The 27,903-nt window shown below is 50.0% G+C and overlaps 3 protein-coding genes across 3 annotated transcripts; 2 read left to right on the top strand and 1 right to left on the bottom strand.

Annotated features, from left to right (window-relative positions):
• Nucleotides 1-9,240: 9,240 nt before the first annotated feature.
• On the top strand, nucleotides 9,241-11,545 carry LOC120678716 (U-box domain-containing protein 39-like). The gene has a single exon (XM_039960030.1). The coding sequence runs from the start codon at nucleotides 9,471-9,473 to the stop codon at nucleotides 11,166-11,168; it is 1,698 nt and encodes a 565-aa protein (XP_039815964.1). The 5' UTR covers nucleotides 9,241-9,470; the 3' UTR covers nucleotides 11,169-11,545.
• Nucleotides 11,546-15,919: 4,374 nt separating this feature from the next.
• LOC120696051 (zinc finger AN1 domain-containing stress-associated protein 17-like) lies at nucleotides 15,920-17,020 on the top strand. Its single transcript, XM_039979212.1, has one exon. It carries the CDS (start codon nucleotides 16,223-16,225, stop codon nucleotides 16,763-16,765), a length of 543 nt encoding a protein of 180 aa, XP_039835146.1. The 5' UTR covers nucleotides 15,920-16,222; the 3' UTR covers nucleotides 16,766-17,020.
• A 1,836-nt stretch (nucleotides 17,021-18,856) lies between these two features.
• Nucleotides 18,857-19,978, bottom strand: LOC120695330. Its single transcript, XM_039978609.1, has one exon. It carries the CDS (start codon nucleotides 19,976-19,978, stop codon nucleotides 18,857-18,859), a length of 1,122 nt encoding a protein of 373 aa, XP_039834543.1.
• Nucleotides 19,979-27,903: the final 7,925 nt, after the last annotated feature.

Genomic DNA, 27,903 nt, shown 5'->3' with positions numbered 1-27,903 from the left:
CGCCGCAAGGAGCTGAGCCATTATGGGAATCTCTCCTCGGCGATGCCCCCATGGCGGCTGCATCTTCCTGCTGTGAGTTTGATGATGCATCGTCAGTTGGACGAGGGCTTTGCGTTGGCGCGAAGGTCGTCGGGTGATGGGTGCGCGTCAGGGGAGAGCCCTAACTATGATCATGATTCCATCAGAGAATATACCAGGCCATGCCTTCAATTAGTTAGGCTGGCCGATCGAGATCCATGCATTGCGCGGGGAGTGGTGATCATTGCCAAATTGAAATCAGGGCGTCTTTGACGGTACACCAGATGTGCCTGAAAGATGAGACCAGCAGGAGTTGTTATGTTATTTGTCTAAGCTCCGGAGCTGATGTTCTAGCGAAGATATGCAAAGTTGTGAGTGTGTGACCGGGGTGGGGTGGGGTGGGGGGGGGGGGGGAGGGATAGGGTTAGCATTGTGACTTCGTTGGTACTGGTACAAATGGAAAAACGATGACAGCAAGCCTGGACATACCTTGTGACAGCATGGATAGAGATCTTTTTAACGCCTCAACGATAGTCACAGTTGGAAGAGGAGACAAGACAAGTTTTTGGCATTCAAGTTGGATCAATGGGACAGCCCCGAAAATATAGCCCCCAGTCTTTTCTTGAAGGTTAAAAGCAAAAATGTGATAGTTCTTAAAGCGCTAAACAACACTTGGGTTTCACATGTTTGCCCCCAGGGGCGGAGGCAGCACTGGGTCTAGGGGGGCTCCAGCCCCCCCTGGACCCCAAAAAACCATGGAGCCCCCCTCAAATTTTTGAGAAGAAAGGATGAGGAAGAAGGAGAAAAAGAAGAAAGGGAGAGAGAGGAAGAAAAAATCAACCCCCCCTTTAACCATTTCTGGATCCGCCACTGTTTGCCCCCTCCCGACTAGTGAGGAGATACATGAGTTTGTAACTCTTTGGCAGGAAATTAGGTTGTTGCCATGAGATGAAGGAGCTGACGACGAGATCATTTGGAGATGGACAACAAATGGGGAATACACCACAAGCAGCGCTTACCGCATTCAATTCTTGGACCGTTTTAAAAAAAATGTCAATCACCTCAATTTGGAAGGCAAAAACTGAACCAAAATGCAAAATCTTTGCATGGATCCTCCTCCACCGTAAGATACTCAGTGCAGATAATTTAGAGAGAAGAGGATGGCCACATGATCCATTGTGCAAAATGTGCAACTCCGCACCTGAAACGCCTGCTCATCTTTGCAAGGATTGCCCCTATACAAGTGCAGTTTGGACACATGTAGTCAGATGGCTTGATCTTCAACAATTGCCGCCCAGTAGCTCAATAAGCACAGTTTACTGATGGTGGAAAATGTGCCGAAAAGTTTTTAGTAGGGAACAAAAAACGGCCTTTGATGGTCTCATGATGTATTTTTGGTGGAATATCCGGAAGGAGCGCAATCGACCAATTTTTCAACAAGAGTCGAAAGAAGTTGTAGATGTGGCATACCTTATCAAAAAAAGACATTCATCTTCATCAAGCAGCCACCGGTCTAAGAAGGAGCTCTTGACCATCCCCAGGTTGTTGTGTGGTTTCATTGCTTAGCGGTTTTGCTAGTGTTTTCTGATCTTTCTTTACAAGGAGCTCTTTTTTTGCAGTTGTCTGTAGGTTGAAAAAGTTTCAGTTATGTTGGGTTGTAAGTGTGTTTGTATCTCTTTATTTTTTTCTCCTTCTAATAAAAATTACGGCAAATCTCTTGCCGTTCTCTTCAAAAAAAAAAACTAACGCGTTTTATTCTTAAAAGGATAGAAGCACTATTGTTGGCATCCTGGTGCATTTTACTTACTAAGTAAAAAGTACAAGTACTCCATACACCGTGAACTGGACACTGCCTTCGTTGCTGGAATGGATTCTTTGAGCAGAGAAGAGTATCAGCAGAACACATGGGTGGGTTCCGGGTGGGTTATACTCTAATCAAGAAGTGACCACGTGGGCCCAAGAGCCTCTGCTTGTGAAAAGAAACATGTGCTCTTTCAGCAAGAGACACAAGGAATAAACCATCCCAAGAGCAGTAATCAGCAAGAGATCTATCGACCAAGCCCTTTCTCAGTGCTGGCGGCACTGTGGCATATACATTTCCAGTGACCACAAGTCCACCCTGATTTATTAGGACATGGAGCCATGGGCTACTGTTTATTTTTGGAAGACGATATTGTTATTGTATACAAGTGCTCCTGACAAGAAGAGACAAGAGGCAGCTGGGAAAATAATGCAGACGAGAACCTACTTTTGCAACTAATTGGGGGTACTCATTAGCCCCAGAGTGCGGCAGTGCCGGTACCATTTTACTACAAATTGGTCAGCTCATGACTCACCTGCCAACCAACGATGCTATTAGCTGTGTAACACGGGTTCGGTTTTTGGTAAATAGGAATGGGCTAAACTATTGACATGACTACACATAAGGCTGAATACTTCAAGTTTTTTTGTTCAGCTCAAAGTCGATTTTCTCTTAACATAAAGCCAGCGACTGAGACTTGTTTTCATTTTCAACCACGGTTCTGATCATAAGGCAGCCCTGCTTTGAGCACTTATCTTCATCACTGTATGCTGATGTAAACACGCCATTCCCATCCGACGTGTCCAATCCTCTGACGCAAGAGGAGCTGAGGTTACACGAGTCTTGACCAGGAATTAAGCAGATGTGGACGCTTATAACGTTGAAAAAAAAATACTACTGACCTGTAGTAGACTATCTATAGTAATCGCATTTCAGTGTCAGGGATCAGCATCGTAGGTACAAACAGCACAGCACAGGTGAGGTGCCAATCTGCCACGCTGTGCGCGTGATTAGAGGAGGCTGTCCTGACGAGGCGACGAGCCAGGGTGGACAAGCTGCCAAGAAAGGAATCAGCGGCGTTGCGCATTGACCCGGCGGCTCGGCTGGCGGGCCACCGGGCTGAATGGCTGATATGAATCGCAAGAAACCAAACCAAAGCGGCACCGGTCCCAGACTGCGAACACGGGCTGTGTTTAGTTGCAAAAAGTATGCGAAAAGTATTTGCGGAAAGCACCGTAGCATTTTCGTTTGTATGTGGTAAATATTGTCTTATCATAGGCTAACTAGGCTCAAAAGATTTGTCTCGCAACGTACATCAAAACTATACAATTAGTTTTTTTATTTACTTACATTTAATATTTCATGCATGAGTCATTTGTTATATTTAATATTTCGATGTGATGGAAAATTTGGAAGAGTTGGGAGGAACTAAACACAACCACGGGCGGAAAACTAATGCTGCACTGCACCGGCTCGCATCCACAGCGGTCAGGCAGGCGGAGGTCTCGATTAAGGCCTTGTGCATTCGAAATTCCGAAATTTTATAAAATTCTCTATCACATTAACTAATTATATAATTTGTTTATAATTTGTGAGATAAATTTTTTAAATCTAATTAACGCATGACAGAATAATAGTTATTAAATATAAATAAAAATAGTATAATACTTTACACTAAAAAATTTAGGCATCCAGAGGACTGAAAGCAGGTAGGAGGAGGACGATGAGGCAGCTGGGCACGGATGAATCCCTCTCCCTAATGATTGATGGATGGCAACCGGTGTCGGGGCGCTCTCATGCGCCAGAATCCCTGACGCGGACACGATCTTGACTCCGGCCGGCGCCTGGATTCACACATTGCATTTTGCATTGAACCCGGTCGCGCGAACTCGTGCAGATTCTCGGGTTCTTTCTTTTTCTTAGGACTCGCAATCTTGTGGCTAAATTTCTTTTTAATAAATTTGGGCTCTCTATAATTGGTGAAAAGTTGTTGGTTTTAGTACTGTAGTATATTTCGTTGTTACTTGACAAATAATATCTAATCATGAACTAATTAGACTTAAAAGATTCATCTCATGCTAATCAGTTAGATCGTATAATTAGTTATTTTTTTCAACTACATTTAATACTCCATGGATGTGTCCGAATATTCGATGTGATGGATACTACTTAAATTTTTTTGGGAACTAAACAAGACCTTGATAATAATCTTTTTTGAAAGATTACAGTAACTTCATAATTTGCCAGTGCTACGAAAGCAAGCAAGTGGCGCTCGAGAGATTCGGCAGCTAGCAGTGGGCACGTTTGTCCGGAGCAGCGGACGCTGACGAGAAGTTGTTCAGGCCATGGGTGGTTCGCAGCCTTGTGTGTTTTCGAAGCGTGCAGGCGACAGCGCGGGGTACTGGAACGAAAACGAACGCACGGCGACACATGATGGACTACGCTACGCTTGCGCAAGGGGGTAGTACAAAACCACTGCTGCAGAGACGATGAGGTATCGACGAAGCGGCGGATTGGCGACGGACGGACCACGTCCGGGATGCCCACGCACGGACACGGACACGGACACGGGATGGCGACGAGGATTGGCAGCAGAAGCATTTACTGTTTGCCTGCACAGATTGTGTGCCCGTACTGTGCTATGGCCCGTATGGACGAACTCGCGCTGGATTGTTTGTTAGGCTACCGGCCGGTGCGGGGCACGGTGAAGTTAGGGGAGGGTCCTTACAGCGGTCGTGGGCTGTGGGCAGGTAAGGTGGGCGCCGAGCAGAACAGGCGGTCGTCGCGGCGTGCGTTGCGCCACCACTACCAATCAGCCAGGCCAGCAGCCATTGTTTCCCTTCAAGCGAGTTTCGTGTCCAGCAGCAAACGGATAGTGTACAAGACGCCCACCCGCGCCAGCGCCCCGGACCCGGAGGGGTAAGGGCGCTCGCGTCGCCGAGAGGAGGAGGCCAAGGCGAGCGCGCTGCCTTGGACTCGGTCGCCCTCTCCGATCCTCACGCGTCCGGCTGGTTCCTGTCCGGTGAGACTTAAAAATCTCGACTCGGACGCCGAGATGTTGAGTTTGTCCGGGACAGGGGACGCCGACAAAATACTCCGTCTCAATCTTATCACAGTATGTCAGTCAGCCTGGGATGAAAACGACCGCACGGTGATAACCAAGGGTACTCCAGCTGAGCTCGAGATACAATACCACGGCTGTGTTTAGTTCCCCCAACTTCTCTAAATTTTCCAAACTTTTTATCACATCGAAATCACATCGAAACATTAAATATAACAAATGACTCATGCATAGAGTACTAAATATAAATAAATAAAAAAACTAACTATATAGTTTTGATGTACGTTACGAGACGAATTTTTTGAGCCTAGTTAATCTATATTAGGACAATATTTACCACATATAAACGAAAAGTGCTACAGTACTCTTTGCAAATACTTTTCGCATCTTTTTTCAACTAAACGCACAGCCCACGGAGGCATCCATAGCGCTGCAGAGTAATGCGGGCAGTATGTGAAGGATGAGAGTATTTGTGCAACACTGCTCCATGAGGAAAGTTGCGGGGATTCACGAGTGGTCTAAACTTCAAAAAAAAAACGAGTGGTCCAGACGGGAAGCTTAACCTTAGGTTCATTGAGGAGAGGAAACAGATAGCAGATATCTGAATTATCTGATATTTTTATTTATTTTAACATCAATATGGATATCTGTATCAGTATCAGATTTTAATGTGGTAGTAAAGTGAATACATTTGAATTCGATTTTTATCGATTTTCTCTGTCCGATTCCACATCCGTATTCGACAATATCCAGCCTTATCCATAGACGTTTTCATTCAAAAAAAAACTATCGAAAAAGTTATATTCATTTCTCATAACCCATATTATTAATTTTTATAATAAAGATATAAAAAGATTAATTTTACTTTTAAAATATTCATGTGTTATCTTGAAATTGCGTTTATATTTTTTATTTATATATAATTAAATTATGTGTATATATATTGTAATATATTTTTATTTTTATGTATTTATTTATTAATATATTTATTGATAAATATACTATTTTTAACTAGCTATCTTTATTATATTGCTATATTTTATTTCGTACATGTATAACGATTTTGTAATCTAAAACTACCAATAAAAAAATAGCTAAATGTTTTCTTATATATCAGGTAAATATCCGAATCCGAGGTATCCATTTTGCATTCATATTCAAGAATACTTTTCTCTGTATATGATTTAAAATGTGATAAAAGATGCTATCCGAATCCGATTCTGTACGTATGTCCGTTTTCATCCCTATTATTTGTACTTCACCTACTTGAGCATCGTTACCTTGCCAATAATGGCCGCGCAACACCGGTGGCCGACGAGTTGCGATGCCACAGCGGTTGCTGCTCCACCAATGGGCCGGCCGGCCGTGGCTGCAACTGCAAGTGAGCTCGGTCAGTCCTGTCGCCCTCCCATCCACCCGAGCCAACGGCCAGGGAATGTACAAGCGGGCGCGCGCGCACCCGCCGGGCGGCGCCTGCCACGGCCGGCCACCGTGCCTTCCTCACCCTATCCCGGCCGGCTAGACGACGGCCGTTCAGTCAATGCGACGCGCATTCGACTCCGCACCCAGGCGAAACCGAGTCGAAGAAAACTAGGGTTGAAAACGGTCGGAATCGGTCGGGATAACTCCGTTACCGTTTTCACTTTTACATTTTAATACGAAAGCGATATCGAAAACGAACAAGTCGAACACGAATACGAATACGGACTCACAGTATATCGAAAACGAACCAATTCGAACGGATAAGTGTCGAAAGCGAACGGTCTACGGAAAGGTAAAACGGAAACACCGACCCGTACGATCGTGCCCAGTCATCCAACAAACTCGACATGAGTACATAAAAATACATAGACAAATGACGGTACATAGTCACAACCACAACTCACAACCGGAGGAGGGGCTGGCGACGACCGAGGACGACTGGACACCGGAGTCGAGGCCTTAGGGGACAAGAGCCAGAGAGGCGGCTGGCGATGGTAAGTGGAGGGAGAGGCGGAGAGAGGCAGCGGGCGAGGGAGGGAGGCGGGGACATCAAGGCCTAAGGGGTTGGGTTTGAAACTAGTTATGCTTAAGCTGAAAAACGGTATATCCCGAATTAGTGAAAACGGGATATCCCGATCAAATACGGGAAATACGAAAATGATCGGAATATAGGTCAAACCGTTTTCGTCCCGTTTTCGAATTTGACATCCCGTATTTCGTATTGATTCCGAATTTGTCCGAAAATATGAAAACGGATCGGTAAAATGTAGAAATCGGAACGGAACGGAACGGGATTTATCCCGACCGTTTTCAACCCTAAAGAAAACCAGCGAAGCGAGTAGCCGAGCGCCCGAGCCCAAACCGCGCGCACTCCCGGGTCCCGGCAGCCACCAATCGCTCCCAGGTTAAGGCTCCTGCCCGCCGCCGTCTCTAGGGATGGCAATGGATACCCGAAATCCGAGTACCCGACGGGTTTTACCCGATAAGAAGACGGGTATGGAATGATTTTTCTACCCGTGGGTACATTATTGGACAAAATCCTATACCCATCGGGTATGGCGGGTACGGGTACGGGTTTATACTACTCATACCCGCCTACCCGTGGGTAAGAAATACCCGCAGGAAAAACAAATGAGCCTAAGTATCTAACTCATTTTAGCCCATATGACCTATGAATTTAGCTCAAATCCAATTAAACCCTCTTAGTATATATATTGTTGAACCCTCTTAGTATATATATTGTTGAACCATATGAGCCATTAACTTGTTGAAATGAAGCTTGTAATGATTTATTTTTCATGTGAATGTCTAATATTTATATGTAATACTCGGGTATGATTTCGGGTGTGGGTTATCCGACGGGTAAAAATTACCCGCGCGGGTACGGGTATGGAATCATTTTCTTACCCGTATGCGGGTACGGGTAACCCGACGGGTAAAATTTAATCCTAACGGGTACGGGTATGGATGACCACTACCCGACGGGTATATACCCGTTACCCGTTGCCATCCCTAGCCGTCTCCCTCCCGGCGCTTAAAACCAAGCGCGCTCCACACTCCCCGAGCTCCAGCCGAGGAACAAAGCACCCGAACCCCAAAAGGAGCGAGCACTGCAACGAAAACGATCGCACGGCGATACATGATGGACTACGCTACGCTTGCCCAAGGGGGTAGTACAAACTACAAAGCCACTGCTGCAGAGACGGTGAGGTATCGACGAAGCGGCGGATTGGCGACGGACGGACCACGTCCGGGATGCCCACGCACGGACACGGACACGGACACGGGATGGCGATGAGGACTGGGCAGCAGAAGCATTTACTGTTTGCCTGCACAGATTGTGTGCCCGTACTGTACTATGGCCCGTATGGACGAACTCGCGCTGGATTGTTAGGCTACCGGCCAATCAGCCAGGCCAGCAGCCATTGTTTCGTTCAAGCGAGTTTCGTGTGATCGTGTCCAGCAGCAAACGGATAGTGTACAAGACGCCCACCCCGCCAGCCCCCCGAGGACATGGCTGGAGCCCAGCCCCCTTTGATCCGCCGCTGGCCGAATTGGTAAGGGCGCTCGCCTTGGACTCGGTCGCCCTCTTCGATCCTCACGCGTCCGGCTGGTTCCTGTCCAGTGGACTTAAAAATCTCGACTTGGACGCCGAGATGTTGAGTTTGTCCGGGACAGGGGACGCCGACAAAATACTCCGTCTCAATCTCATCACAGTATGTCAGTCAGCCTGGGATGAAAACGACCGCACGGTGATAAACAACAGCAGGGTACTCTAGCTGAGCTCGATATACATTCATTCTTTTCAAAAAGAAAAAGAAAAAAAGAGCTCGACATACACAGGAGTACTACGGAGGCATCCATAGCGCGGCCTGTGAAGTGAAGAAAGAGAGTATTTGTGCGGCACTGTTCAATGAAGAAAGATGCGGATTCACGAGTGGTCCAGACGGCAAGCTTAACCTTAGGTTCATCATTAGTACTTCAACCATTTAGAGCATCGTTACCTTGCCAATAATGGCCGCGCAACACCTGTGGCCGACGAGTTGCGATGCCACAGCGGTTGGTGCTCCACCAATGGGCCCGCCGGCCGTGGCTGCAACTGCAAGTGAGCTCGGTCGGTCCTGTCGCCCGTCCGTCCACCCGAGCCAACGGCCAGGGAATGTACAAGCGGGGGCGCGCGCGCGCATCCGCCGGGCGCCTGCCACGGCCGGCCACCGTGCCTTCCCTCACCCTATCCCGGCCGGCTAGACGACGGCCGTCCAGTCAATGCGACGCGACCGCGACCAATCCCAGCATTCGACTCCGCGCCCAGGCGAAACCGAGCCGAACAAAACCAGCGAAGCGAGTAGCCGAGCCCCAACTGCGCGCACTCCCGGCCCCCACCAATCCCTTCCAGGTTAAGGCTCCTGCCCGACGTCTCCCTCCCGGCGCATAAAACCAAGCGCGCTCCACACTCCCCGAGCTCCAGCCGAGGAACAAAGCACCCGAACCCCAAAAGGAGCGAGCACCGAGCAGCTCAGAACAAAAAACAAAAGGTCATGGCGGCGAAAGCACCCTCCTTCCCCCGCCGCTGCTAAGCAAGCTAGCTGCACAAAAGCCCCCCCACCCATGGGTGCGGCGCGCCCGCGCCGCTGGAAGCTGCCGTTCCACCGCGCCACCAGCGGCGGCACCAGCGCGCCGTGCTCGCCGTCGTCCAGGTCGTCCGCGGCGCCGGCGCCCGCCTCGCCGGCGCGGTCGGAGGCGTGGGCGGCGGAGGCGGTGCCGGAGGAGTTCCTGTGCCCGATCTCCGGCGCGCTGATGGCGGACCCGGTCATCCTGCCGTCCGGGAAGACCTACGAGCGGGCGTGCCTCCAGGCCTGCGCGGAGCTCGCCTTCCTGCCCCCCGGCGTGGACCCCGGGGGCGCCGGGACGATGATTCCTAACGCCGCGCTCAGGGCGGCCATCGGCACCTGGTGCGCGCGCGCCGGCCGGGCCCCGCCGGCGCCGCCGTCGGCCCAGGCGGCGCGGGAGGCCGTGCTGCGCGCGATGCCCCCGGCGGCCGCGGCCAAGTCCGTGAGGACCACGGCCAGGCGCGCCGCGGCGCTGGCGGCGAGCTCGTCCAATTCGTCGTACTCGTCGCCGGCGTCAACCTCGTCGTACGGGTCGTCCTCGGAGATAGTCCCGGCGGAGGAGGAGGACGGCGGGAGCGCGCGGCCCGTCAAGGACGCCGCGCCGCAGCCGCGGATAGTGAGGGAGGTGGAGGTGGAGGCGGAGCCGGTCGACCCGCTGGAGGACGACGTGGTGGGCAAGGTCTTGGATGCGGACGAGGACGGGGTCGTCGCGGCGGCGATGGGCGCGCTCCGCGAGGCCACGCGGGAGAGCGCGGAGCGGCGGCGCGCGCTGTGCACGCCGCGACTCCTCGGCGCGCTGCGGCGGGTGCTGCTGCTCCCGCGCCACGCGGCCGCGCGGGTGGACGCGGCGGCCGCGCTCGTCAACCTCTCCCTGGAGCCGGCCAACAAGGTCCGCATCGTGCGCGCGGGCGCCGTGCCGGCGCTCGTGGAGGTGCTCCGGTCGGGGGCCTCGGCGCCCGAGGCCCGGGAGCACGCGGCGGGGGCGCTGTTCGGGCTGGCGCTCCACGAGGACAACCGCGCCGCCATCGGCGTGCTGGGCGCGGTGCCCCCGCTCCTCGACCTCCTCACCTCGCCGGCCCACCCGCCCCGCGCGCGCCGCGACGCCGGGATGGCGCTCTACCACCTCTCTCTCGCCGCGGTCAACCAGTCCAAGGTGGCGCGCTTCCCGGGCGCGCCCAAGGCGCTGCTGGCCGTGGCCTCCGGCGCCGCCGAGCCGGGCCCCATCCGCCGGCTGGCGCTCATGGTGGCCTGCAACGTGGCTGCCTGCGCCGAGGGCCGCGCCGCGCTCATGGACGCGGGCGCCGTGGCGTCCGTCGCGGGCATCCTCGACGGCGCCACCGGCGGGGGCGGCGCCGCGGACCTGGAGGAGTGGTGCGTGTCGGCGATGTACGCCATGAGCCGCGGCAGCCTCCGGTTCCGCGGCCTGGCGCGCGCCGCGGGGGCGGACCGGGCGCTCCGGCGCGTGGTGGCGGACGAGGGCGCCGGCGTCCGGCGCGAGATGGCGCGCAAGACGCTGCGCGCCATGCGGGGCGACCTGGACGAGGACGGCGAGTGCAACGACCTGACGGGGAGCAGCCTGGAGTGCGGCGACGGCGAGGACTGTGGCGGGAGCATCGTGTCGGACGGGCTCATGTCGTTCCGGCGCCGGCAGCGCGAGCTCGGCGTCTCGTCCGGCGGCAACACGGCAGAGTTCTGACGACCGCATCCTCCGCCGAGCGGCCGATCCCCGGGCCCGTTCCCCATTCTGATGAATGTTTTGTATGTAAATTGCTTTGCTTTAGGTTCGCATTACTCACAGCGTTAGAACATTACATCCGTGCCGTGCCGTGTGGTGAGATCAGAGTTCAGAGATGATGAAAATGTCCATGGTTTTTGGAACGGTGGCAACTGCACTTGTGATCCGTGAGACTGACTCTGAGAGCGAAGCCCGGCCGTGCTGTGTGTTCTCCCTGTGTTGGTGGCGATCTGGTGTCGAAACGGCATGTGTAAAGGGTGCCATTGCCACCGGCTCGTGTGCCGGACAAGGCGCGGGGTGGATGTTGCTTGCAAGTCAGAGCATGCCTTTGTTCTATCCGTACTGGCGCACTGCTGCTGGTGACTGGCTGGTAAGCTCGTGACCTCGTGTTCTTGACGGGCCATTGTTTACTTGATTAGAGCGTGAGGAACGGACGCACGCACGCATGTGTCCCCGTCTGTAAATCAAACCATCTTTATGCCCTGATGGCCTGATATAATCTTTGATGCTCGCTTCTGGCCCTACTGCACTGACTCATGTCGCTGAACATGCAGCTGGACGGACAACCCACACACTGATGCTAATGGCAAATCATACGATCTGCGTCCGGATCATGGCAAAGGACAAGGTCGCGTCCGTGAAAGACGATCACTCCTGCTGCATCTATAGCAACACCTACAAACTTCACAGTACTATCACTCTTAGTCTTCAGTCTTGACCACTGAAATTCCCCATGGCAATGGCATGATCGCAATGGGTTTCTGACCTTCAGTAGTGGTAATCCCATTGGTTCAAAAAAAAAAGACATGGGATTCTTTGTAGGCGTCTGGTCTGATCGTCGCTGGCGATGTCGTTGATCTTGGCTGCTCGTCGACGGATCCAGATCCCTGACAAGCAATGGAAATCACCCCTTTTCTTAATCCTTGAGATGGACATCGAGCCATAGGGGCCACGCTTTGCCCGCTGCCTTTTTGCGCCAGCCACAGCGCCCGACCTTTTGTAGGTCCTCCTCCCTTCACCTGCAGTGCAATGCAGCATTCCAGCTTGACCTTTTTGCATTGTCTCCATCGCATCGCTTGCGTGATTCCTAGATGTTGGCATGTTGCCTTGCCTAGGGCCTTTATTACAGAGACTCGGAGATGACCCCATGCATTTTTATTATCTATTGATTTTGCGCATAACCTTTCTCTTGCACATCAGCAGTGAACCTTGCATTGCCATAACCCATTTCTAATAAAGATTTGTTTCAAAAAAATCTAATAAAGAAAACAAAATCTGCATTTGCGAAGCAGAAAAGAAAAGCATCGATTATTGAAATCTAACACCTGAAGCTTAGGTTTTCGTATGGTCGCAGTCAATCACACCTAACCTAACCTGCTAACCATGAAATGCAACAAACAAATTCTTTTCACACAGGCACTAAAAAAAGGAGGGAAAAGCGATGGCGTTGTTAATGACTTTGGGCAGGGGCCATGCAATGTCAACGCCAGATGCGTTGCCGTCGGAGTTGGCAGGCCCGGGCAAGCTTATCGACAGACACAAGACGCCCGCTGACCGAACTAGTTGCATCCACCGAGCTCGGTCGGGCGGCCGAGGTCAGGAGGGTCCGGCTGGGGTGGACGGACCCGTTCGTCGCGATGCTTTGCTTGGAATCCAAGCAAAACTGTCACTTGGGTACTTGGGCTTAATCTCGATTGGGTAACCCTGCCGTGAGAGCCTGTTTGCAAGTAAGCCTCCGCAACAGGGCCGTGAGAGTTGGTGGTAAATAAGCGTTTTTCTTTAGAGCTAAACATTTTGTAATCTCCTCAGGTAATGTATCCTCTTGTTCGTCTTGTGCTGGTTGTTTAGTTTACGGCTACTGCCACACCACACGTTATGCTGACCGGTGATTGAAGATGGTTAGAGGGATGGTGAGGGCGTGAAGACGGAGTAGTTTGACTTGGTTAACGGAGCAATGGAGTGCTGACCTCTGCGACTGAAGTTTCGGTCACTCTGGGCCCTCTGGACATGGACCACGTGGCCAGTCACGCAACCTGCAGCTTTCTTGGCAGCGACGCGTCGAGCAGTAAAGAGTCGGGAAAAAATTCAGTGCAGGAGGGCTGTAAAGCGTGGCCTGTGCAGCCCTGTCTCCGATGGCAGCCATCTGTCCGTCTAGAAGATCGGACGGCAGCCTAGAGCGCCTCCTTCCCCTCGGCTCCACCGTCTAGAAATCACGGCTCCGCTGAGCCAACTGATGCGGCTCTGCGTTCCCCTACCCACCGCCGCCGTCACTCAGCAAGGATCAGCGCTGCTTTATCCATCGAGGAAAATGATTCTGCCTTCTTTTTGTGCTGCTCCCCGACTCAAGTCGAGACATCCCTTCCCTCTCAAGGAAAGCGAAAATCAACCTCCCTCCGTTCTTATGGAAATCAAAACGAGACTGCTGAATGTCCAGACTCCAGATGAGATGATGCAGGGATCCATCCTCCGCTAGCATCAAGCCATCAAACCTAACACCCAGAGCCGGCATGTGCCGCCTTGCCGCGACGATCTCAACCTGATAATTGCTGGCATTAACCCTCACTGCCGTACCGTGCGCCAGCCTCCATCTACCTAGTCATGCTGCCGTGCTCCCCCAATGCTGAGCCCAGCACAGCTATGTAACACGGATACGTCACTTCAGCAGCGTATCGCGTATCCGATACGTTTCGGATACGGATACGTGTCCGATATATTTCGGATACATATCCTTAGAGTATCTGATTTTTTTATTATTTTCACGAATATTGGATACGCGGGCTGATACGTATCGCATCACGTATCCACCGCCGCAAGGGAGGAGCAGGGGAGGGAAGCCGGCGCCAGATCCGCCGCTGCAAGGGAGGAGCCGGGTCTGCGACGCTCCGCCCTCCCGACCCGCGGCCGCACGCGCCGGCTCGAGGAGGCGGCGGAGCTCTCGAGGTGGCAGATGGGAGGCGTCGGCCATGGCGGGCGCGGAGGTGCAGTTGGCCGCCGCCGTGCCTGGCCCCCGCTTGTAGGGGGAGGGAGGGAGAGCGGCCTCCGCGCCTGGCCGCCACCGGCGTCCGATCCGCTCGAGCCCGGTCAGCTCCGCTGTGCCTGGCCGCCGCCGGCCCCCGATCCGCTCGAGCTCGGCCGGCTCCGGCGCGCGGGCCAGCGCCGCAGCAGCGAGCGCGGCGAGGGAGGCGTGCGAGCTGAGGGGCGAGGAGCAGAGGGCGGCAGGGGAGGAGGAGCAGAGGGAGGCGCTGGGGAAGGAGCAGAGGAGCCGATGCGCTCGAGGTGGGGAAATCAGATAAGCCTATGGGAGAGAAGGGGAAATGAATGGGAATAGATAAGGATGGGGTATTTAGTTCATTTGTCTCTCGCATGTGAGCTGTGGAGGCCATTTTATTACTTTTTGAGAATTTATTTAGCACACTAGATTGTTTTATGTGTTCGTTGTATTATATGTGTGATTTGGAAGGCTGGATTAAAAGAGTGTTATGTTTCTAATTTTAAGTAATATATGTAGTATTTATTTTGTTAAATAATTAAAAACATATCCACATATCGGGTTTTTAGGAAAAATGACATATCCACGTATCCGTATCGGCCCGATACCGATACGCGTATCCGTATCCGTGCTGCATAGCTGCACAGACTATGATACTTGATACACCTATGTATGTACTGGCCCATATTCGCAGATAAATTGACCGAGCAATGTTTTAGTGGTTTACAATGATACAATGATCAAATGTTTCATCCATACAGCTAGTGCTCTTTTCACTGATCTATTCTCTCAAACTATATTAGCAAATATCTATTCCTGACAATAGGAGTGCTAACTCGAGAAGGCCTACAAAACACAACTGAATACACTGCTGTACCCAAACTGAAAACTGAATATTACAATGTCTTACTTGATCCATTGTACACTGTGATCCCATGAAAATCTCTTTACATTGTTATTTCGCTAATACAAATTCTTTATACAAGCACATACTTGATCATGTCAAAACAACATCTCTGTGCAATTGTCATTTGATCGATATGCTACTGCCCTGGCTGGAAGCACCGCTAGAGAAGTGGCAATAGACCTCTCAAACATCTGGACCGATTCCAACCAAAGCAGCGTCTTCTAACTTGATTCGGCCTTTCTAATCAGAAGCCAATTTTTCAGCATGATCAGAAATTGAACGCCTCACCATCTTCAGGCTCCTCGAACCTGAGCGCAACGAGCTCGGGAGGCAAGCCCATCTACTGCAGCTGACGAGAGAGCTTCGGAGGCGGAGCGCAACAGCGACGAGGAGGCCGGCAGGCTAGGGACGTCCTGCAGTGCGAGATCGGGACCGGCCACCGGGGGATGCCGTATCGAGCAACAATGGAGGGATCGTCCAGGACGAGGACGGGGTGGCGCAGCGGACGGGCGTTCAGCGGCGTGGATCGCAGATGGGAACGGCGGCGGCAGTTTAGGGGAAACGCGGAGCCGCGTGTGTAAGCTCAGCCGAGCCGTGATTTCTAGGCGGTGGAGCCGAGGAGAGGGAGGCACTCCAGGCTGCCGTCCGATCTGCTAGGCAGACAGATGGCTGGCATCGGGATCGGGCTGCCCAGGCCACGCTTTGCAGTCGTGCTGCACCGAATTTTTTCCCCTCCAGCACAGCATAATTAATAGTACTCGTAATAAACAAACGCAAACGAAAACCGACTCCGGCTAAGAAAAGTCGCCTCCAGAAGGGACCCGGCCAATCCAGAACGCGAAGGCAACCACCGAAACCGAACCACGCCAGCGCGCGCCACTCGGGGACGGAACCGCCTCCTTCTTGCCGCGGAAGAAAGAAGGCCGGCCGAATCCGCGTCGGCGACCAGCTGGCCAGCCCAACCTATAAAAATCCCACATCGCCCTCCCCCTCTCTCGCTCACGGCTCATCACGCAATCGATCGATCCCCAACCCCTTAAGAAACCGGAAAGGATTCCACGCCGCGGGAGCGCAAGGCAAGGCAAGGCAAGGCCAGGGAGCGAGAGGAGCTAGGCGGTGATGGCGCGGCGGGGCACGGAGGCGTTCCCGGAGCTGGGCGCGCACTGCGACGAGGCCGACTGCAACCAGCTCGACTTCCTCCCCTTCGAGTGCGACGGGTGCGGCGGGTTCTTCTGCGCGGCGCACCGGACGTACCGCGGCCACGGCTGCGCCAAGGCCGCCGACCAGGGCCGCACCGTCGTCGTCTGCCCGGACTGCGGCGACGCCATCGAGCGGGCCGCGCCGGGGCAGTCCGAGCGGGAGATCCTGGACGAGCACGTGCGGTCGCGCCGCTGCGACCCGGCGAGGAAGCGCAAGCCGGTATGTCCCGTGCGCCGCTGCAAGGAGCCGCTCACCTTCTCCAACACCACCGACTGCAAGGCCTGCGGCCGGAAGGTGTGCCTGAGGCACCGCTTCCCGGCCGACCACGCCTGCGCCGGGGCGGCTGCGTCCAAGGCGGCGGGCGCGGCCGCGGCCAGGAGGGCCGGCGGGGAGTGCGCCCGCGACGCGGGGAGCGGCGGCTGGGCGCTGCCGGCGGCCATCCGCAACTTCAAGATATTTTGACTTTTTCAGCTGGTTGCGGACTTGCAAAATTTAACGGCAAAAGCTCCATGGGCCCATGGCCTATCATCGTGCTTGTCATGGCAGTGTGCCGTTGACCCATTGTAACGCTGCTCTACAGTCTGCAAAGTAACACGACTAAGAATACTGATTTATATTCTTTTCAAAAAAAAAGAATGCTGATTTATATGATTATTATTGTAATTGTTTTTCCATGTAAACATGCGATCGGTCAGATTAGTTATGCCGTTGGACTTTTATGTTTCAATTTTCTAACGCCGTGTGAAGGCCGAATCAAAGGAATCACCGTACCATCAAAAGCGACCATATATTCTCTGTGAGAAAGAAAATTCTGCTCGCTCGCTCGACTCGCAAGAGTGGCAGTCGTCAGCGGGAAGCATGAAAAATATTTCAGCCCTTCAGCTAATCTTTGTCGTCGGGCTCTCCTTTTCTGTCGTGGGTCTGGGGTTGATCGATCGAATTCCGAACCACATGCATCTCGCTTGAATCCGGGAGGATTAGAGGAAGCGCAAAAGGGCATGCTGCTCGCCACTACTCACACGCCATCCCAGTTTCTGAACCCAAAAGGGAATGCAATTCGAATCCAGATACACGTCTCTGTATTTGCGCTGGTATGCCCTGTCGTGCACAGCATCTTCAGTTGTTATACAGTTTTTATTCGTGGGTAAGTTGTGGCTAATGGAACTGAGGCTTAAGGTTGATTGATTGGTGGTGCCACAAGAGTCGCAGTGCCCATACGAGTGGTGGCGTAGAATAAATTGTTTGGCCGCACCGTCAGGAAAAAAAATGGACCTTCAGTCCCACTAGGCCTTGTTTAGTCTCAGTAAAGTTTTTAAAATGGAATCTTTTCACATTTGAAGTATTAAACATAGACTAATCACAAAACTAATTACAAAACTTGTCAGTAAACTACAAAATGAATTTATTAGGACTAATTAATTTGTCATTAGCATATGTTTACTGTAACAATTTATTGTCTAATCATAAACTAATTAGGCTCAAAAGTTTCATCTCATAATTTACAGACAGTCTATGAAAACTGATTTTTTTCGTCTACATTTAATACGTTATGCATGTGTCCAAACATTGTTTGTGATTGATGTGAAAAGTTTTTTACGGCCGGAACTAAACAAGGCCTATATCCTGTGATCGCAAATTCGCAACGGATGGCAGGTTGATCTTGTTGTTTTGCCGGGAAAGGTTCATTTCACTCTCCTCACAGATTCACTTTATCCGCTTAACCCCCTAAGCAAAATTTAGGCTTAATTTACCCCTCCGACAATTTCAATTAGTACAATCTACTCCCTCCATCCCAAAATATTAGTCATCCTGGGATTCAAAATTTGTCCAAAAAATAAGTCACCATACCCTATTTAGAAAGTGTATGTGTATATAAGAATGAATTAGTGTCAAATATAGATAATATATAGGGACAAACATGGTAATTTTACCTTCTTGTTAATTTGTCTTAGAATTCCTAGAATGACTTGTTTTATGGGACGGAGGGAGTACTCTCTAAAGATATTTCTCTTTTTTCTCCACGTACAAATTGAATTTTAAGTTCAAATTCTGCAAGTGGATTGGGAATATGATGCCCTATGTTACAAAATACATTAAGAATTTTTCATGGCTATTTTCATAGGTTGGAAACATTAAACACGAAATATATTACAGAGATACAATTCTGCATGAAAAATCATAAAATGTATTTTTCTAACATAGGGCATCATATTATAAGTTACATTACGAATTTTGAATTTAAAATTCTATTTGTACGTGGAGAAATAAAAAAGAGATCTCAGTAGGGTAGATTGGACAAATTGAAATAGTTTAGGGAACGTAATACATTCAAAAATAGTTTAGGGAAGCAAATTGAGCCTCAATTTTGTCTAAATGGAGAAAATGAATTGCTAAGAGGAATAAAATGGATTTTTTTATTTTGCCTATAATCGATTGGCCAGAGTAAATGTCGTATCTAGCGCCACATACCAATTTACCAATGTAAAAAAAAGTTTTATCTGTATAAAAATAAATAGTAGAAATATACAAGTCATGATAGATAGGCATACGTTATTAATTCCTGAAATTAACCCAGATACCGTGGAAAAATTCTATGGTCTCCCAGAACTCCGACGACTGCTGCTGCGGCTCCAATCCGCAACTCCATATGCCCTTCTCACCTGCTCCACCGTCCCGTGCCGCCGCCGCGGCGGACGCAGGCACAAAGGCCAGTTCGCCTCCCCTCTCCACGAGGTCAGCGTGGATGGTCTCCGGCCAGCTGTGGAGCCTCGGGACAAAGATCCTGTTCCGCATCCACTCGACGCCGGTCTCCACCATCAGCGTAGCGGGCGTGCCGGTGAACAGCGCCCGCCCTCCCAGGCTCTCCACCTCCTCCCACTCCATCTCCCGCTCGTCGAGCCTGACGACGCGCACCGGCGTGCCGCGGCGCCCCACGAGCACGGCCCTGAGCTCGCCCTCGTCGGACTCGAACAGGTAGCAGGCGTCGCCGCAGTCGCGGCCGGGGGGACCGAACCCTCCGGGCTTGTCGAGAACCACGAGGCCTTCCTCGTGCCGGCGGTCGTCGTGCACCGCCAGCCTTCCGTCGACGCCCAGCAGGTAGAGCAAGCCACGGTGGAGGACGGGGCTCGTCACCGGCGACGCCGTGAGCCTCGGCTCGTCGGGGCTGAACTCCGAGAACTCCCACGGGTACCACCCGCCGCGGTCGCACCGGATGGCGCTGGCGACCTCGAGGAGGCCGGTCGCTTTGATGCCGAACATTCTGCTCCCGCCGTCGTAGACGACGAAGTCGAAGCTGTATCGCTCCAGCGGGTACAGGTCGCAGATGGCGCCGGTCACGAGGTCGATGTGAGCCACCGTGATCTCCCAGTCCGTGCGCTGGCACAGCGTGAGGTGGCGCCCCCTGGCGCAGCAGATCTTGGCGCTGTTGGGGCTCTCGAGCGTGTCGCTGATCTCGAACATCTTGTGGTGGTAGGGGCTGTAGTACCGGACGTTGGTGGAGCCGACGTCGGCGGCGTTGTGGAGGAACGGGGCGAGCCACGCCGGGTAGAAAGGGAGCACGGCGGAGCGCCAGTGCTTGCACACGGCGGCGAACCTCGGGCGACTCGACCATGGCAGCAGGTCCACGATGTCCTCGAGGAGGTCGGCAGGGAGGGACGACCAATCCGGTTCCTGCATCGCCGTCCTTGATTGGCTCACCCTCTAGAGTCGGCGAGTCGTGAACGAAACAGGCGGGGGCGTCACGTCCGGTCCGGGCGCGCGCCTCCTGGAGCGTGCGAACCGCGATTGTTCCCGACCCTTGTCCGTCTTCTTCACGTCGCGTGGTTGCATTCCGTTTGAACTCTCGTGCTGGGTCATTGCCACGTACTCCCTCCATTTTAAATTGTAGGTCGTTTGATTTTTTTTGACTTCAAATTTAACTACTCGTCTTATTCAAAAATTTGTACAAAATATCACCTCTTTTGTTGTAAATTGCTTTATCAATACAAGATCTTTAAGAATAACTTATATTTGATAATATTTGCACACATTTTTTTGAATAAAACGAGTGGTTAAATTTAGAGTCAAAAAAATCAAACGAACTACAATTTAGAACGGATGTAGTAGTTTCTTTATAACAAATTTGCCACGTAGGCTTGGTCGCTATGAATCGCTCGTGCGTGAGAGGACGTACGGCGTGCGGCAGCTGAGTACGGCAAATCTTTTAAAATAGTGGCACAAACTGGTACAATGTTGACCAATGAGAGAGTGATTTAACGACTTTAAATGATTTCATTGTGATAAAATATTGTTTAGAATTAAGGTGAATGGGAAACAATGCACGAATAACTCATTTTTTGAAAAAAAAAATTAATTAACTTATCAAAATCAGCACTATACGCTTGCATTGCAACATATTGAGATTCTTCTATTAAAAAATACTACTAGCACTATTCACAAACATGTGACAAGATTGACTATTTCTCAAACTTTAACCAATAATATTTATTTAATCAACTGTTGAACTAAAGTAAATATCACCACTAGATCTATCATCAAAAAGTACTTTAGAACAAACCTATATATTTATCTATTTGCATAAATATTTGTAGAAATACATAGTCAAATCAAATGAATGAAAAGAAACAATAGTTCCATATATAATAAATTTATGAACGGGTAGTATATATTTACAAAATGTAATAGGATCATTTCAATCATACTATAAAAAAGATTCAAGTGCACTTATAATAACTATATAATTTATTAATCTATGTACAGAAAAAAAGAAATATAGCTAGTTGCATTTCAACTACAACTTGCACAGTAGTGGGTAAGTGGTCTTATACTCCTAAACTTTAGCTTACGAAGTGGTTGTCTTGTGAAATGATGACATCTTTTAATTACCTCCTTTAATTATGTCACACCTGATTTATGAAGGCAAACCGAATGCATCTCATATGTGCGCCAGGATCAGTTTACACACATATGATTAAACAATAAGTGAATATCACAACTAGTGCAAGCGTAAAGAGAGTATTAAAGACTTTATTACAAAACCGAAAGTCTAAAGCGAATAAATAAATGTCTAAAGAGTAGCAGCGGAATCTTCTTCAGCACAGGCAGATGACTGGGAGACATACGCCTAGAAATCCTCGAAGTCTTCTGGAAACTCCGGGCAGTTGTTATTACGGTCTGAGCAGCAAGTATGCAAGGGTGAGTACACTTATGGTTGGTACTCAACAAGTGGTAGGGAAACAACTATAATATATGCAAGGCTATTTCAAGGAATAGCTGACACGGTTTTAACTGCACTCAACAATTTTAGTTGATCATATTTTATTAGCAAGCATTAACTAGATATAAGTATATACCATTAAACCCACAAGATAAGCATATATGAAGATATACAACATAACCATAAGTAAAGCATCGATTTAGATCAACTTCAGGTTCAATTATCATGTGAGGGTCCAAGCCGCTCTTGACCGTGAGCACGCCTAACCGGTTAGTTTTAACACTGGAGAGGTTGTACACTTTCACCACAATTCGCGTAAAAGCTCCGAAGAACTTTAAACCCAACCATGCAAGTGCGGGCCAAGCACCATATCACACTTCCTTAGGTATGACTGTATAGGGACGCTACGAGGCCTTTACAAAGATTCCCTAACCTATGACAACCCGCTAAGGTTTCAAGCCAAAGTAGTCATAACACTGTCCTAATGAGGTGATACCTTGCCAAAGGATCATAAAACAATACCAATTGCCCCAAGAGGACTGAGCTATATCCCATCAATGCATCCCCTCTTGCCCTTTCGGTAAGATTGTCACAAGCTAGAGTTTCTAATTAATCAGCCAAGACCAGAGCCATATAGTAATTGTGGTTGTACTGTTTTCTTGGGTGGTTCTCCATGTTCCAATTAACACATATGATCTTGGTTAACAATATTAAACCATCATGAACATGAAGTACAAGTATAGCATTTGTAATATTATCCACCCATATCCAAGGTAAAGCAACTAGCAATAGCTACCCAACATGAAATTAAACCCAAGTTGATCAAGGAATAAGGTAAACAATACTAGGCATGTCCTTAACTCGGTTCCCATCATATTATAGACACATGCATGAACATAAAAGTAAATGTGATAGATTTGGTGATTTCATGGGTCAAAACATGATCAAGGGTCCACTTGCCTTCCTCAAACTGCTGCTGGTCTGGTCCTCCGAAGTCTTGATCTTGCTGCTGCTCCTCGAACTGCGGACCGTCTATCGCACCGAACACGCACATGCAAGCAAACAAGTACAAACAATAAGAAACAGTACACCAAACAACATAAACAGTACAAAAAGAGGTTACTAAACTATACTACTCGTTGCAACGATCGCGTGAGCGTAAAGATCATCGAAAACGGATCTAAAACGAGAAAGTTATGGCTAAAACAAGATCTAAGGGCTAAAACGTAATTAAACCTTATACTCAGGGGCTAAACCATAAAAGAAAGGACTTTTTCGTAAATACTTTTCAACAGCAGTGGACGGCGGGTTAATTTTGGAAAATCAGAGGGGCTTTAGTGCAAAAAGAACACGGTTGACCGTTTTCTGACTAGTTGACTTGAGATCCGATCTAATTTGGACCGTCCGATTTAGATCTGACGGCCGCAAGCGGGCCGGGGCTGAGCGGCGGCGCTGGCGGCGGCGCATAGCGCCGGCGGCGAGGCTGGGGCAGCGGCGCATCGCCGGCATGGGCCGAAAACGGCCGTCCGGGATAGATTTCGAGCGCGGCTGGCACTGGGAGCAAGAGCGCGGCGCGGGAAAACGATCTGGGGTAGCTGCGCTAGCTGAGGCGGGCGGAGCAGAGCTCGCTACGGCGCATGGCGGAACGGCGGCGGCGCTTGCTCTGACGAACTAATGCGCGCGCGAAAAAGCAAGATAAAGGAAGAAAAAGGATCAAAGAGCATCACCACCTTGATGCGAAGCTCCAGGAGGGCTCGAAAGCGGCGGGGGCGCGACGGAACGGCGACGCAGCGTTGGATCGAGCTCCGGCAGAACTTCAAAGGCGACGGCGCTGCTAGGGTTTGCGGAGGTGGCGGCTTCGGTTCGATGGGGGGTTGAGGGGTCGCGGGGCGTTGCTTTTATAGTACGGGGCTGGGTCTTGGCGTGCGGGCCACGCCGGGTCGGGGCGGCGCGCGCAGCGTGCTCCTCCCGGACTCGGGGAGAGTCCGAGTCCTCCCCGAGGTCGGGGATGACGGACGGGCCCCACGCGACAGAGGGAGAGAGGGCACTGGGCTGGACTGGGCCAGGAGGCGGGGAACGGGCCGGCGCGAGGAAACCGGGCCGCGGGAAGGAAAAGGAAAGTGGGCCGGTTTGGGCTGGAAAAGGGAAGGGGAAAAAGAAAAGCCTTCTCATTTTCTGAAACGATTCAAACTCTTTCAAATTAAATTCAAACCCAAGGATTTGAATTTAAATTGAACAACAAGCAAATAAAGATGCAAACCAGCATGAAATGCACACACCTATTTTTCTTATATTTATTTTATGGCTAAATATTTTATTTGATTCCCGACAAATGCTCTAAATTCAAGATAAATTAGATGAAACCTTATCGAGCCTACAGTAAACCTAATCAAATTTATTTAGGCTCCTAATTTGAAAATACGGGTGTTACAAACCTACCCCCCTTAAAAGGAATCTCGTCCTCGAGATTCGGCTGGGCTAGCAAAGAGCTGAGGGAATTCTGCCTGTAACTCATCTTCTCTTTCCCAAGTAGCCTCATCCTCTGCATGATGACTCCACTGAACCTTACACATCCGTATCCTCTTACTCCGAGTAATCCTCTCTAACGTGTCCAGAATTTTGACCGGATACTCAGTATAAGTCAGATCATCTTGCACATTTAGTTCCTCCAGTGGCAATTTCTCATCTGGCACCCTCAAACACTTCCTCAACTGAGATATATGGAACACATTGTGCACATCGGATAATCGGGCCGGTAGTTCTAGCTCATAAGCTACTTCACCCCTCCGGGCCAAGACCTTGAATGGTCCGATGTAACGAGGTGACAACTTCCCCTTAACTTTGAATCTGCGCAAACCTCTGATAGGTGACACTTTGAGATACACAAAATCTCCTTCTTCAAAGATCAACTCTCTACGTCCCTTGTCTGCATAGCTCTTCTGTCTTGACTGTGCCACTTTCAGATTTTCTCGAACAATCTGTACTTGTCGTTCGGCCTCTTTGATGATCTCTGGGCCGAACAACTGGCTTTTCCCTGTCTCACTCCAATATAATGGAGTCCTGCACTTCCTTCCATATAATGCCTCAAATGGTGCCATCTTAAAGCTAGCCTGGTAACTGTTGTTGTATGAAAACTCTGCATACGGCAAGCTCTTATCCCAACTACCTCCGTGCTTTAGAGCACAAGCTCTAAGCATATCCTCTAACACCTGATTGGTTCTTTCTGTCTGTCCATCCGTTTGTGGGTGATATGCTGAACTGAAATTCAACTTTGTATCCATAGACTCATGCAATTTCTGCCAAAACCGAGATGTGAACTGAGTACCTCTATCTGACACAATCTTCTTGGGTACCCCATGTAGGCAGACAATCCTGGATATGTATAGCTCTGCCAGTTTGGCTCCCGAGTAGGTAGTCTTCACTGGAATGAAGTGAGCTACCTTTGTCAACCTATCCACAATAACCCATATGGAATCATAGCCATCTTTTGTACGTGGTAACCCCACAATAAAATCCATACCAATTTCTTCCCATTTCCATTCTGGTATTTTCAATGGTTGCAACAAACCGGCTGGTCTCTGATGTTCTGCCTTGACTCTCTGACACACATCACATATGGCCACATGAGCCGCAACATCACGCTTCATGCCATACCACAAATATCTTTCTTTCAAGTCTTGGTACATTTTGGTACTGCCTGGATGAATCGAGTAGGCGGAATCATGGGCTTCCTTTAGAATCTTTTCTCGTAGATGATCCACCTCTGGCACACATATCCTCTTTCTGAACCACACGGTTCCATGTTCATCCTCAGTAAAATCAGGTGCCTTGCCTCTTTCTATCAGCTCCTTGATCTCCTTGATCTTATCATCCTCAAGCTGACCCTTCCGTATCTCTTGCTCAAGAGTCGGCTCGACTTCTATAGTGATTCCCTCAGTATGACCAACAAAATCAAGGTTGAGTTTCTCAAACTCCCAGCACAATTCTTGAGGCATCTGGCTGACTCTCATTGCATTTACATGGCTCTTGCGGCTCAAAGCATCTGCAACCACATTAGCTTTTCCTGGATGGTAGTGTATCTCCAGGTCATAATCCTTTATAAGCTCTAACCATCTTCTCTGTCTCAGGTTGAGATCATTCTGGGTGAATATGTACTTCAGACTCTTGTGATCAGTATATATCTGACATCTATGTCCCAACAAATAGTGTCTCCATATCTTCAAGGCATGTACCACGGCTGCTAATTCCAAGTCGTGAGTGGGGTAGTTCTGCTCATGCTTCCTTAACTGACAAGAAGCATAAGCAATCACATGCCCCTCTTGCATTAGCACACAACCAAGTCCCTGACGAGATGCATCACAATATATATCGAAGCTCTTGTGAATGTCAGGCATGGCCAACACTGGAGCTGTAGTCAGCCGCTTCTTTAATTCTTCAAAACTGGCTTGGCACTCATCTGACCATACAAACTCTTTTCCTTTCTCCAGTAGTGAGGTAAGGGGTTTCACTATCTTGGAGAAGCCTTCTATAAATCTTCTGTAGTAGCCTACGAGTCCTAAGAAATTCCGGATTTCTGACACTGTCTGAGGTGGTTCCCACTTCAACACATCTCTGACCTTGCTGGGATCAACTGCAATTCCTCCATCTGTGATGACATGACCAAGAAACGAAACCTCTTTCAACCAGAATTCACATTTGCTGAGCTTGGCATACAACTGATTCTCCCTGAGCTTCTGCAAAACAAGCCTCAAGTGTTCCTCATGTTCCTCCTCATTCTTGGAGTACACCAAAATATCATCGATGAACACCACTACGAACTTGTCGAGATACTCCATAAACACATTATTCATCAAATACATAAAATAAGCTGGTGCATTGGTCAACCCGAATGACATGACCGTATATTCATACAACCCATATCTGGTAGTGAAAGCTGTCTTGGGAATATCTGACGGTCGTATCCTCAACTGGTGATAGCCTGACCTCAGATCGATCTTGGAGAATACCTTGGCTCCTCTCAGCTGATCAAACAAATCTTCTATACGCGGCAACGGATACTTGTTCTTGATAGTAACTTCATTTAATGACCTGTAGTCCACACACATCCTCTGTGTACCATCCTTCTTGTCAACAAATATCACTGGCGCTCCCCATGGTGACGAGCTAGCACGAATAAATTTCTTATCTAACAATTCCTTTAATTGTTTCTTAAGTTCTTCTAGTTCACCAGCGGACATTCTATATGGTCTCTTAGCAATAGGTGCAGTGCCAGGTAAAAGATCTATGATGAACTCAATGTCACGTTCAGGTGGCATACCTGGCAAATCATCGGGGAACACATCTGAGTACTCGCACGCTATCCTGATGTCCTCTATCAGAGCAGCCTTAATCTGATTCACCGTACCATCTGCTGATGTTGGAGGGGTTGCAACAAACTCAAACCTCTCACCTGCTGGGCTAGTGAGGAGCACTGATCTCTTGGCACATTGAATGACAGCATCATACTTGGTCATCCATCCCATTCCAAGAATGATATCAATACCACTGGACTCCAGGACTATCGGATTTGCCACAAATTCTCTGCCCATAATCTGTATTCTAACCCCATAACACCGATACATAGCCTTCATATTTCCCCCAGGTGAATTTACTAGCATGGTTCTAGGCATAGTGCAGAGAGGAATAGAATGCTTGGCTACGAGCTGAGCAGATATGAAAGAATGCGTTGCTCCAGAATCGAATAAAACTGATGCAGGAGCTGAGTTGACGAGAAACATACCGAACACAACATCTTGTGCCTCCTGAGTGGACTCCGCGACAACATGGTTCACCCTTCCATGGACGTAGTTCTGCTGTCCACGGTTGCCCTGGGGAGTCTGGTTGTTGTTTCTCGGCTGCTGCTGCTGCTGTGGCTGTTGTTGTTGAGGGGTCTGTCTCTGCCCACTGTTACTGGATTGGCCTGGCGTACCTTAGTTATTTCTGTTAGGACAAGCGTGAGCAAAATGCCCAAGCTGACCGCACTTGAAGCAAGCATTGCCTCCAGAAGATGCGGGGTTGTTGTTTCTCACAGGGGTACCGGCTGGAGTGTTCTGACGATTCTGCTGGGGAGTGGAGCGTTGAGCTAACTGCTGATTCTGCTGGTACTGCTGAGCTGGGCGCTGGTACTGATACTGATTCTGCCCAAAATTGACATTTTGTCCTCCTGTGCGGTACTGGTTACCTTGCGGGGGTCCAAAGCGCGGGCGCGAATTGCTAGACTGGCCTTGTGACTCGAACTTCCGCTTCTGCTCGCCCATCTCCTTGCGAGCATTCTCCACGGTGATGGCATTATCCACCAGTTTCTGAAAGCTATCAAACCTGTGCACCAACAACTGATATCTGATGG

Source organism: Panicum virgatum, chromosome 2K (genome assembly GCF_016808335.1).
Source record: "Panicum virgatum strain AP13 chromosome 2K, P.virgatum_v5, whole genome shotgun sequence".
Taxonomy (NCBI): domain Eukaryota; kingdom Viridiplantae; phylum Streptophyta; class Magnoliopsida; order Poales; family Poaceae; genus Panicum; species Panicum virgatum.
This window is presented reverse-complemented; position numbering and strand designations above follow the sequence as displayed.

Coding starts and splice junctions, on each gene's coding strand:
- LOC120695330 (XM_039978609.1), bottom strand. CDS start 19,978: ATGCAGGAACCGGATTGGTCGTCCCTCCCTGCCGACCTCCTCGAGGAC.
- LOC120678716 (XM_039960030.1), top strand. CDS start 9,471: ATGGGTGCGGCGCGCCCGCGCCGCTGGAAGCTGCCGTTCCACCGCGCC.
- LOC120696051 (XM_039979212.1), top strand. CDS start 16,223: ATGGCGCGGCGGGGCACGGAGGCGTTCCCGGAGCTGGGCGCGCACTGC.